A 13,220-nucleotide genomic window follows, 5' to 3' on the forward strand; every position below is an offset into this window, starting at 1 on the left:
TGTATGTTCTACCTTGGTTTGTCCTTCCAACGTGCAATACCTCACACTTGTCAGTATTAAACTCCATCTGCCATTTTTTAGCCCATTTTTCCAGCTGGTCCAAGTCCTTCTGAAGGCTCTGAAAACCTTCCTCACTGTCTACTACACCTCCAATCTTTGTATCATCAACAAACTTGCTGATCCAATTTACCACATTATCATCCAGATCATTGATATAGATGACAAATAACAATGGACCCAGCACTGATCCCTGTGGCACACCACTAGTCACAGGCCTCCACTCAGAGAAGCAATTCTCTACCACCACTCTCTGGCTTCTTCCATCGAGCCAATGTCTAATCCAATTTACCACCTCTCCATGTATACCTAGCGACTGAATTTTCCTAACTAACCTCCCATGCGGGACCTTGTCAAAGGCCTTACTGAAGTCCGTGTAGACAATATCCACTGCCTTCCCTTCATCCACTTTCCTGGTAACCTCCTCGAAAAACTCCAATAGATTGGTCAAACATGACCTACCACGCACAAAGCCATGTTGACTCTCCCTAATAAGTCCCAGTCTATCCAAATGCTTGTAGATTCTGTCTCTTAGTACTCCCTCCAATAACTTACCTACTACCGACATTAAACTTACTGGCCTATAATTTCCCGGATTACTTTTCGATCCTTTTTTAAACAACGGAACAACATGAGCCACTCTCCAATCCTCTGGCACCTCACCTGTAGACAGCGACATTTTAAATATTTCAGCCAGGGCCCCTGCAATTTCAACACTAGTCTCCTTCAAAGTCCGAGGGAACACCCTGTCAGGTCCCGGGGATTTATCCACTTTAATTTGCCTCAAGACAGCAAGGACCTCCTCCTTTTCGATCTGTACAGTTTCCATGATCTCACTACTTGTTTCCCTTAATTCCATAGACTTCATGCCAGTTTCCTTAGTAAATACAGGTGCAAAAAACCTATTGAAGATCTCCCCCATTTCCTTTGGTTCCGCACATAGCCGACCACTCTGATCTTCAAGAGGACCAATTTTATCTCTTACAATCCTTTTGCTCTTAACATACCTGTAAAAGCTCTTTGGATTATCCTTCACTTTGACTGCCAAGGCAACCTCATGTCTTCTTTTAGCCCTCCTGATTTCTTTCTTAAGTATTTTCTTGCACTTCTTATACTCCTCAAGCACCTTATTTACTCCCTGCTTCCTATACACGTCATACAACTCCCTCTTCTTCTTTATCAGAGTTGCAATATCCCTTGAGAACCAAGGTTCCTTATTCCTATTCACCTTGCCTTTAATCCTGACAGGAACATACAAATTCTGCACTCTCAAAATTTCTGCTTTGAAGGCTTCCCACCTACCGATCACATCCATGCCAGACAACAACCTGTCCCAATCCACGCTTTTTAGATCCTTTCTCATTTCTTCAAATTTGGCCTTCTTCCAGTTAAGAACCTCAACCCTAGGACCAGATCTATCCTTGTCCATGATCAAGTTGAAACTAATGGTGTTATGATCACTGGAACCAAAGTGCTCCCCTACACAGACTTCTGTCACTTGTCCTAACTCGTTTCCTAACAGGAGATCCAATATTGCATCCCTTCTAGTTGGTCCCTCTATATATTGATTTAGAAAACTTTCCTGAACACATTTTGCAAACTCTAAACCATCTAGACCCCTAACAGTATGGGAGACCCAATCAATATATGGAAAATTAAAATCCCCTACCACCACAATTTTATGTTTCCTGCAGTTGCCTGCTATCTCTCTGCAGATTTGCACTTCCAACTCTTTTTGACTATTGGGTGGTCTGTAATACAATCCCACTAATGTGGCCATACCTTTCCTGTTTCTCAGCTCCACCCACAAGGACTCAGTAGACAAGCCCTCTAATCTGTCCTGCCTGAGCACTGCTGTAATATTTTCCCTAACAAGCAATGCCACTCCCCCACCTTTCATTCTTCTGCCTCGATCAAATCTGAAACATCGGAACATTGGAATATTAAGCTGCCAGTCTTGCCCCTCCTGTAGCCAAGTTTCACTAATTGCTACAACGTCATAATTCCATGTGTCAATCCACGCCCTCAACTCATCCGCCTTCCCCGCAATACTCCTAGCATTGAAATATATGCACCTCAGAAGACTTTTACCACCACTCACAATCTTTCTATTAGTGGATTTGCTTGAACTTTTAACATCATTTATTTTCACCCCAGCCACACTGTCAGCTCTGATGCAAGCGCTTTGGCTAGAACTGACTGCCAAATACCAAAGTATGGCTATTGACCAAACTTGCTTTGCAATATACATATATACCTCTAGATTTTAAACTTCATTTCTGCTCTACAGTGACTGAATCTGAGAGATTATTGACTTAAAAGTATTTCAGATATAACTGAATACAAGACAAATTTCAAAGTAAGCAATGCCAAATTCTACAATTTTCAGTCCCAACAAAATGGGTTTACATTTAAACTGTGAATCTCAGTGACATGGGGTTAATTTTTAAAATGTTGATTGGACTTACTTGACCATAATTGTCTATTCCTGACACTAAACGGTTCAAATTCAGTAAATCGAAGGATGCCCGCAGGGCTTGCCCAAGCGTAGTGAGTCCAGTCGCCTGAAGATTCTTCAGCTCATTCATGAAAGTCGTATGATTTTCTTTCCAGCCAGCCTGGAAAATATGAACATAAGTAAATATAAACATAAGAAATAGGAGCAGGAGTAGGCCATCTGGCCTGTCGAGCCTGCTCCGCCATTCAATAAGATCATGGCTGATCTGGCCATGGACTCGATCTAATCAAATACACATAAAAATTGTGTAAAATTCAGTAAGGGCAAATGTTTTCTGAGGATGGTTAAACATTAAATTAGAGAAACAATATTTCTTTCATTTAGTTTAAATGCTCACTATATTTATACCCAAATTAAAATATCCTGAATTCAAAATCATGTAGTCATTTCTCTGCACTTCAAACATCTTATCTATCAGTTAAGGATTCATACACATCTGAAGCCAAAAAGCAAGTCTGAGACACTTATGACAATTACAAAAAAGACACCAATTACTTCAAGAAACAAATTCAGATTCAATATCCAGATTTATGAATGAAGAACTATCCACTAGCAGCTCATTCTGACATGTAGGCCAGTAATTTTGTGCAGATGGTGTCATATGGACTTCCCTGAAAGACAACTTGAAAGATGTCATCATAATCCATCTAAAAGACCATTGAGCCTATACAAGGGCTTTGAGGAAACCGTTAGGAGATAATATGTCATCCAATGACACAAGCAAACAAGCAAATGCTTGATCAAAAACAGGGCTAAAGGAACTTTGTAAAAGAAAGGCAGAGCAGAGGTGTCGTGATTAAATAGAGTCATAGATAAATACTCACAGAAACAGGCCCTTTCACCTATCTAGGCCACGTCAAATCATTTAAGCTGCCTATTCCCATTGACCTGCACTGGGACCATCATCGTCCATACCCTGACCATCCATGTACCTATCCAAACTTCTCTTAAAACGTTGAGATCATGTTTGAAATGCATTACTTGCGCTGGTAGCTCATTCCAAACTCTCACGGCCGTATGAGTGAACACCTGCCCCAGCAAGGACCTGGACCCTTTGACTATTGCCACAATACGTCTATGGCAGACACAATCGTATTTTCTCTTCACACTGCCATACATCACCTGGACAATATAAACACCTAAGTCCGAATGCTGTTCATTGACTGTAGCTCAACCATCATTCCCACAGTCCCATTTAATAAGCTACAGAACTTGGGCATCTGTACCTTCCTGTACAATTGGAACCTTTACTTTTTAACCAGATACTAAATTGAATAGAAAAGCAAATTGTGTAGAAAATACAGACAGCCTGCAGAGAGATATAGATAGGTTAAGTGAGTGGGTAAGGGTCTGACAGATAGAGTACAATGTTGGTAAATGTGAGGTTATCTACTTTGGAAGGAAAAATTGAAGATCACATTATTATTTAAATTGTAAAAAATTGCAGCATGTTGCTGTGCAGAGGAACTTGGGAGTGCTTGTGCATGAATCACAAAAAGTTGATTTGTAGAAGGCAAATGGAATGTTGGCCTTCATTGCTAGAGGGATTAATTTAACAGCAGGGAGCAACACACATCAAAGTTGCTGGTGAACGCAGCAGGCCAGGCAGCATCTATAGGAAGAGGTACAGTCGACGTTTTGGACCCTTCGTCAGGACTAACTCAAAAAAGTTGAAGAGCCGAAGAAATTACAGATGGGGAGCAGTGAGAGATGGCTTCACTGAACTCCCGTCAAAGAGAAGATTTAAACTTCTTCAGTGTAGGCATCACCGGAAGAGGCTTCGCAGAAGTGAATTTAAAAACCGGAAGAGGCTGCGCAGCAGTGAATTCAAAATTCACATTAGTCCTGACGAAGGGTCTCGGCCCAAAACGTCGACTGTACCTCTTCCTATAGATGCTGCCTGGCCTGCTGTGTTCACCAGCAACTTTGATGTGTGTTGCTTGAATTTCCAGCATCTGCAGAATTCCTCGAGTTTGCGTTAAGAGCAGGGAGGTTGTGCTGCAACTGCACAGGGTACTGCTGAGGCCACACTTGGAGTACTGGTGCAGTTCTGGTCTCCTTGCTTGAGGAAGGATATACTGGGTTTAGAGGCAGTGCAAAGGAGGTTCACCAGGTTGATTCCAGAGATTAGGGGGTTAGACTATGAGGAGAGATTGAGTCGCCTGGGACTGTACTCACTGGAATTCAGAAGAATCTTATAGAAACGTATAAAATTATGAAAGGGATAGATAAGGTAGAAGCAGGAAAGTTGTTTCCACTGATAGATGAGACTAGAACTAAGGAACATAGCCTCAAGATTCAGGGGAGTAGATTTAGGATGGAGATGAGGAGGAACAGCTTTTCCTGGGTTGGTGGGGGTGGTGAATATGTGGAATTCTCTACCCAATAAAGCAGTGGAGGCTACCTCAATAAATAAATTTAAGACAAGGTTAGATAGATTTTTGCATAGTAGGGGAATTAAGGGTTATAGGAAAAGGCAAGTAAGTGGAGATGAGTCCATGGCTGAATCAGTCATGATGTTATTGAATGGCTGAGCAGGCTTGACGGGCCAGATGGCTGACTCCTGCTCCCACTTCTTATGTTCTTATGTCTTATGAATGCCGATGAGATGGGCTTTTAGAGCAACTTGAGCTTAAGCCACCTCAGGGAAAGGCAATCTCAGATTGAGTGTTGTGCAATAACCCAGATCTTATTAGGGAGATTAATGTAAAGGAACCCTTAGGAGGCAGTGATCATAATATGATTGAATTCATACTGCAATTTGAGAGGGAGCAGCACAAAGTCACACATATCAGCATCTCAATGGAATAAAGGTAATTATAGAGGTATGAGAGAGAAGCTTGCCCACGTGGATTAGAGGAGAATACCGGTGGGGCTGATGACAGAGCAGAGATGGCTGGCTGAAGTTGCTGGGAACACTTCCGAAGGTGCAGGATAGGTATACCCCACAGAAGTTGTGACAAATGGCAGGGGTAGGCAACGGTGGCTGACAAGGGAAGTTAAGGACTGCATAAATGCCACGGAAGGAGCATATGATCAGGTCCAATCAGCATAGGGAGCAGAGCACTTCAAATTAAATAGAAGTACAGAAGGGGCAAGCAGGGCAACCATTGTCAGGAGTGGGCCAGCAGTGAGAGGAGGAGCATCAGGCTTGGTCTGGTTGCCCATTGTACAGTGCAGGCAGGGTGGCAGATATGGCAGTGGAATGTTCCTCCTGTAGAATGTGGGAATTCATGGAACCTGATGGTCTCCCTGATGACACCTGCAGGAAGTGCAGCCATTCCAGCTCATGAAAGACCACATTAAGGAGCTGGAGCTGGATAAACTAAGGATCATCCGGGAGGCAGAGCAATTGATAGATATGACTTTTGAGCAGGTGGTTACACCCAGAGTGCAGAATTCAGGGAGTAGACAGGTGAACACAGAGAGCTAAAGGGAGAAGGAAGTCTGTTCAGGGTCTCCCTGTGGCCATTCTCCTCAGCAACAGCTACTGCTGAGGGGGATGACCTATCTGGACAAGGCAGCGGCAGCCAGACCAATAGCACTGTTGTCAGCTCTGTCCCTCAGAAGGGTGGGGTGAAGTCAGGTGGAGCAATAATCATAGGGGTCTCGATAGTTAGGGGGACATATAGGAGATTCTGCAGCAGCAAAAGGGATACCAGGATAGTGTGTTGCCTCCCGGGTGCTAGGGTCCAGGATATCTCTGAGCGGTTGCTCAGAGATTCTTGAAGAGGGAGGTGAGCAGCTGGAGGTCATGGTACATGTTGGTACACCAATGACATAGGCAGGAGAGGGTTAGGGCCTGAGCAGTAAGTTTAAGGATTTAGGAAGGAGGCTGAAGAGCAGGATCCCCAAGGTGGTAATCTCCAGATAACTCCCAGTGCTACGAGCTAGTGAAGGACTGAACAGGAAGATGGTGCAGATAAATTTAGTGCCTGAGGAGATGGTGCAGGGAACAGGGTCTCAAGTTCTTGGATCATTGGAACCTTTACTGGGGAAGGGGTGACTTGTACAAGTGGGACGGGTTGCATCTGAACTGGAGGGGAACCAATATTCTGGGAGGGAGGTTTGCTAATGCTATTTGGGGGAGTTTAAACTAGATTTGCAAGGGGTGGGAACTGAAGTGGAGAGGTAGAGGATGGGTTGGCACACAAGCAGTGACAGCTTGTAGGGACTTGTGAGGAAGGTTAGGCAGATGATAGAGCAAAGAAATACTCATCCAGCTGGTTTGAGATGTGTCTATTTTAATGCAAGGAGTATCATAAACAAGGCGGATGAACTTAAGAGCATGGATCAATACGTGGAACTGACACTGTGGCCATTACAGAGACTTGGATGTCTCAGGGGCAGGAATGGCTGCTGAGTGTGCCGGGGTTTAGATGTTTCAAAACGGACAGGGAAAGAGGCAAAAGAGGTGGGGGAGTGAGATTGCTAATCGGGATAGTATCATGGCTGCAGAAAAGCAGGAGGTCATGGAAGGATTGTCTACTGAGTCATTGTGGGTGGACGTCAAAAACAGGAATGGGGCAATCACTCTACTGAGTGTTTTTTAAAAAGACCCCCCCCCCCAATAGTAACAAAGACATTGAGGAGCAGATAGGGAGGCAGATTCTGGAACTGTGAAACAAAAATAGGGTTGTTGTGATGCATGATTTTAACTTTCATTGACTTTCATCTCCTTTGAGCAAGGGGTTTAGATGGGTAGAGTTTGTTATGTGTGTTTAGGAATGTTTTCTGATGCAGTATGTAGATAAGCCAAATAGAGGAGAGGCTGTACTTGATCTGGTATTGGAAAATGAACCTGGTCAGGTGTCAGATCTCTCAGTGGAACAGTGTTTTGGAGGTAGTAATCACAACTCTTATCACCTTTACCATAGCGCTGGAGAGGGATAGGAGCAATTTGGGAGAACATTTAGTTGGGGGTTGGGGTAAATATGATGCTATTAGGCAGGAACTTGGGAGCATAGTACTGTGCTGTACTATTCTATGTTCTATAAATTGAGAGCAGATGTTCTCAAGGAAATGCACAGCAGAAATGTGGCAAATGTTCAGGGAACATTCGCATGGCATTCTACCTAGGTATGTTCCATTGAGGCAGGGAAAGGATGGTAGAGTAAAAGAATCATTGTGTACAAAGGATGTAGAAAATCTAGTTAAGAAAAGAAAAGCTTATGAAAGGTTCAAGAAACTTGGTTCTGTTAGAGCCCTAGAAAATTTCAAGGGTGCCAAGAAGGAGCTCAAGAATGAATTAGGAGAGCTAGAAGGGGCCATGAGAAGGCCTTGATGAATAGGATTAAAGAAAACCCCAAGGCATTCTACAAGTATGTGAAAAGCAAGAGTGTGAGGCGTGTGAAAATAGGACTCATCAAGAGTGATAGTGGAAATATGTACATAGAGTTGGAGGAGGTAGAGAATGTACTTAATGAATACTTTGCTTTAGTATTCACCAGTGATAAGAACCATGGCAATTGTGGGGAGGACTTGCAGTAGGCTGAAAGACTTGAGTGTATGGATGTTAAGAAAGAGGATGTGCTGGAGCTTTTGAAAGGTATTAAGTTAGAAATGTTGCAGGGACCAGTCAAGATATACCTCAGGCTACTGTAGGAAGCAAGGAAGGAGATTGCTGAGCCTCCTGTGATGATCTTTGCATCAATAGGGACATGAGAAGTATCAGAGGATTGGAGGGTTGAAGAAAGGGAATAGAGACAACCCAGGAAATCATAGACCAGTGAGTCTTACTTCAGTGGTGGGCAAGTTGTTGGAGCAGATCCTGAGCGGCAGGATTTATGAGCATTTGGAGAGACATAATCTGATTAGGAATAGTCAGCATGGCTTCGTCAGGGGCAGGTCATGCCTTACGAGCCTGAATGAATTCTTTGAGGATGTAACGAAACACATTGATGAAGGTAGGGCAGTGAATGTAGTGTATATGGATTTCAGTCAGGCATTTGTACGATAATGTATTTTAGTAAAAGGAACAATAGTGCAGACTATTAGATTCAAACATCAGAGCTGCAGAGGGACTTAGGAGGTCCTGTGCAAGATTCTCTGGAGGTTAATTTGCAGGTTCAACCTATGGTAAAGGCAAATGCAATGTTGCATTTATTTCAAGGGGAATAGAATGTCAATGCAAGGGGATAATGCTGAGCCTTTATAACACACTAGTCAGGCTGTACTTGGAGTATTGTGAACAGTTTTTGGGCCCCTTATCTCAGAAAGGACGACGTGTTGTCATTGGACAGAGTCCAGAGGAGGTTCACGAGGATGATTCTGGGAATGATGGTGTTAAAATATAAAGCAGCGTTTGGCAGCTTTGGGTGTGTACTCACTGGAATTTAGAAGACTGGGGGTGGGGGGAGAGAGAGAGAAATCTCATTGAAACCTACTGTATGTTGAAAGATAAGGTGGATGTGGACAGGATGTTTCCTATGGTGGAGGTATCCAGAACTAGAGGGCACAGCCTCAAAACTGAGGAGCCGACATTTTAAAACAGAGGTCAGGAGGAATTTTTTTTAATCCAGACAGTGATGAATCTGTGGAATGCTCTGCCATGGACTGCAGTGGAGGCTAAGTCCGTGGATATAATGCAGAAGTTGATCGTTTCCTGATCAGTGAAGGCATCAAAGGATAGGGCGAGAAGGCAGATGTATGAGGTTGAGTGGGATCTGGGATCTGGGATCAGCCATGATGGAATGGTAGAGCAAACTCGACAGGCTGAATAGTTACTGAATTCCTTACCACCACCCAGGTGTCATCACCAATGAAAAGGTTGTCGCATTATTGTGCTTACTTTTTAAATACTTGTGTCAGCAATGCTAAATGTCCATCTTCTGGAACACATTTTATTATTTGTCAAAATATTTGTGATAACACTACTTCATGTTGTGTCAGAGTTATAAGTAATGTGTGTGAGTTATACAGAGTCTATTAAAAAGTATTCGTTTCCGCCCCCCCCCACCAGAAGTTATCAAGTTTTATTGTTTTACATCGAATCAGTCAATTTAACTTGGCTTTTTTTTGACACTGATCAACAGAAAAAGACTCTTTCATGTCAAAATGAAAACAGATCTATACAAAGAAAAGAAGACAAAAAACACTCCAAGCAACTTTGCAAAAAGGTTATTGAAAAGCACAAGTTAGCAGATAGATACAAGAAAATTTCCAAGTCACTGAATATCCCCTGGAGTACAGTTAAGTCAATCATCAAGAAATGGAAAGAATATGGCACAGGTGCAAATCTGCCTGGAGCAGGCTGTCCTCAAACTGAGTGACTCTGCAAGAAGTGGACAAGTGAGGGAGGCCATCAAGAAACCTATGACAACTTCTGTGATTGAGATGGGAGAGACTGCATATACAACAACTGTTGCCCGGATGCTTCACCAGTGACAGCTTTATGGGAGAGTGGCAAAACTGTTAAATAAAAACTCACATGAAATCTCAGCAAGACTTTGCCAGAAGGCACGTGGGAGACTCTGAAGTCAGCTGGAAGGTGGTTCTATGGTCTCATCACCATCATCAGGTGCCGTGCTCAGTTTGAGCTTTGACTGTCATGGCCCGCACACTCCTGTTTTGGGTCAAGTGGATCAACTCATTGGTATTCATTTCCAGTTCTCTGGCTGCTGTCATCATTTGTCTTCCTCTTGCTTTCTTCCCTTCAATCTTTCCCATAATTACCGTGCATTCTAACTCCTCTTTCCTAATCACATGTCCAATGAAGTTACGTTGCCTTTTCATGATCTCATACATTATTTCTCTTTTTGCGTTTGCTCTGTTCATGACATCCTCGTTGGATATTCATTTTGTCCATGATATTCTTTGCATCCCCCTCAAAAACCACATCTCTGCTGCTACAATTCGTTTCCTCATGTTACTAGATATTGTCCAACATTCTGAGCCATATAACATAACTGGATAAACGTAATATTTCAGTACTCTGAGGCCAGTTGTCATGCCTAGTTTCGTATTGGTCAATATACTCTTCATTCTCATAAAGGTCTCTTTTGCAATCCCTATTCTTCTTTTGACGAAGGGTCTCGGCCCGTAATGTCAACTGTACCTCTTCCTAGAGATGCTGCCTGGCCTGCTGCGTTCACCAGCAACTTTTATGCGTGTTGCTTGAAATTCCAGCATCTGCAGATTTCCTCGTGTTCACGTTTTTAACTTCAGTAGGCTAATTTGAGCAGATCCAAGTCACCACTCAGACAGGAGCTGATATGCTTCAACACCAGCTTCTCAAAACACTTCATCACAATGAATGCAAATACCACTGGGCAATAGTCGTTTAAACAGGTTAACACACTCTTCTTGGGCACAAGTACGATTGAAGCAGGTCCGCACCACACACTGCTGGAGCAAGAGGTTGAAGATATCCATGAATATACCAGTCAATTGGTTGGCACAGGTCTTCAGTACTCGACCAGGTACTCGGTCCAGGCCAGATGCTCTCCTTGGATTCACTCTCTTGAAGGTAGCCGCATGTCATCTTCAGATACCGAGACCAAAGGATCATCAAGAAACATGAGGGCATGTGATGGTTCCTCCCAGTTCTGGTGGTCAAAGCGACCATAGGAGGTATTGAGCTCATCTGGAAGTGAAGCTCTGCTGTCCCATATGGCACAAGATTTAGCTTTGTAGATAGTTATGGCATTCAAACCTTGCCACAGCTGTTGAACAACCCTCACTGATTTCAGTCTGGTCCGAAATCTCCACTTTGCCCGAGAGACGGCTTTCTGGAGATCATACCTGCACCTCTTGTAACATTCTTGATTTCCAGACTTGAATGCCTCTGATCTGGCGCTCAGCAGATTCCAGATTATATTCTTCATCCAGGGCTTCTGAATGGGGAAAACCCTGAACAATGTTGTGGACACACACTCATCCACAGCCATTTTAATAAAGTCTGTAACAATCCTGGTGTAGTCATTCAGGTCCTCAGATGAGTTCTTGACTCAAGGCAATCCTGTAACCACTCCTCAGCCTCCAGCAACCACCTCTTGGTTGTCTTGAACTCTGGAGCATTGCTCTTTAGGCTTTTTCTGTATGCAGTTAGCAGGAGTACAGCCAAATGATCCGACTTGGCAAAATGTAGCCTGGGAAGGTTTACAGGAGGTATCAGAGAAAGGTCTTTTTTTTAAGAGAATTGTGGGTGCCAGGAATGGTGATAAAAGCTGATACAATAGGAACAGTTAAAACATGGATATAAGAAAAACGGAGGTTTATGGGCTGTATCGGAAGGAAGGATTATATTGATTGTGAAGTAGGTTTATATTCGGCGACACAACAGCAAAGGCCTCTCGTATGTTCTATGAAACCAGTTAGAGGTAAATAGTACCTCCTCATTCCCAGAATGTGACTAAATCCAAATGAATAATATAGACGGAACTTGCCCAAACCATATATTCTATTCTACTGTTTCAGATTCAGATGCCATTTAGATGTTTCCTTTAACGTTCCTATTAAACCACTTTTCTCTTTTTTTTTAAATTTTATTTTTATTTGGATAAGGAATTCACAAGTATCATGTACTTTTTTCACACATGTAACCTTTTCCATTTTTTTATATGTATAAAACTATAATTATTTATACATTCTTAAGTACACATTGAGATGATATAAAAGGAAATTAGACACTTAAATAGATAATTATATACAGTGGTAATTCTAAGCTATTAGGCTAAGTAATGGTATTAGTTGTTAAGAAAAATAGTAATAATAGTTTCCATATATCTCTCTTGGGCCATTTCTACTGGTCCAAAATGTTGTATGTAAGCCTATGTAACAACCATTGTAGGTGCTTATATCCTAATTTGTTCATGCTTGCTCCCGCCCCCAAACATAATTATCCAATCCCTATGTACTTATTTACTTAATTTTATCATTTTTTATCCCTTTCCCAAATCTTTTCCTTTACTTGTATTAATTCTCTACTTTCCAAAAGAAAACAAAAAACAGTAAACATTTAGACTAGGGGTGCTTACGTTAGCAATATTACTGTGTTGATGAGAAGAGCAGTATAAATCATTAGGAGAGTCATCTAAAGTCTGCTCGCTATTAAACCACTTTTCATCCATTTTCTGCAAGCTTGTTGAAAAACAAATATCTCAGTCCATTATCAGAAGCAAAGCAATATGCAAATGAAAACTATGTAGGAACACCAATATCAAAATCCTTGGTTAAAAAAAATGCTTTAAAAGTCCACTCTTCATATCTCTTGCAGCAGATTGCTCATCTGCCCACTAGTTAGCCAGCTTGTTTCCTGTTAGAAGCACATATCCAAAGCAAGTGAAGGCAACCTGATGATTCCACACCAACTAGCATTTCTGATCCACTATGAGTCAATTACACAGCACAGAAACAGGTCCATCAGCCCAAACTGTCCATACTGACTAAGGTGCCTTTGACCCATATCCCTCTACATGTACAACTGCAAGAAAACGTTTGTGAACCCCTTCCAATTACTTGGTTTTCTCATAAAATGTGGTCTAATCTTCATTTAAGTCACAATAATAGACAAACACAATCTGCCTAAACGAATAACACACAATTGTACTTTTCATGTCTTCATTGAATACATTGCTTAATCATTCAGCTCAGGCTGGAAAATGTATATGAACCTTTGTATTTAATAACTGGTAGAACCTCCTTT

The 13,220-nt window shown here is 42.2% G+C and overlaps 1 protein-coding gene across 7 annotated transcripts in view; it reads right to left on the bottom strand.

Annotated features, from left to right (window-relative positions):
* The window catches only part of ints6l (integrator complex subunit 6 like), a 222,322-nt gene that overhangs the window by 190,183 nt on the left and 18,919 nt on the right, over positions 1–13,220 (bottom strand). For all 7 annotated transcript variants that reach the window (XR_010019559.1, XR_010019560.1, XM_063061194.1 and 4 more), the window contains exon 3: positions 2,526–2,675. Coding sequence is in view for 5 of the 7 variants with exons in the window: in XM_063061194.1 (XP_062917264.1) it covers positions 2,526–2,675 (150 nt within the window). In the remaining 2 variants the exon portion in view is untranslated. The remainder of the gene's footprint in view (positions 1–2,525; positions 2,676–13,220) is intronic.

Source organism: Mobula hypostoma, chromosome 10 (assembly GCF_963921235.1).
Source record: "Mobula hypostoma chromosome 10, sMobHyp1.1, whole genome shotgun sequence".
Classification (NCBI taxonomy): domain Eukaryota; kingdom Metazoa; phylum Chordata; class Chondrichthyes; order Myliobatiformes; family Myliobatidae; genus Mobula; species Mobula hypostoma.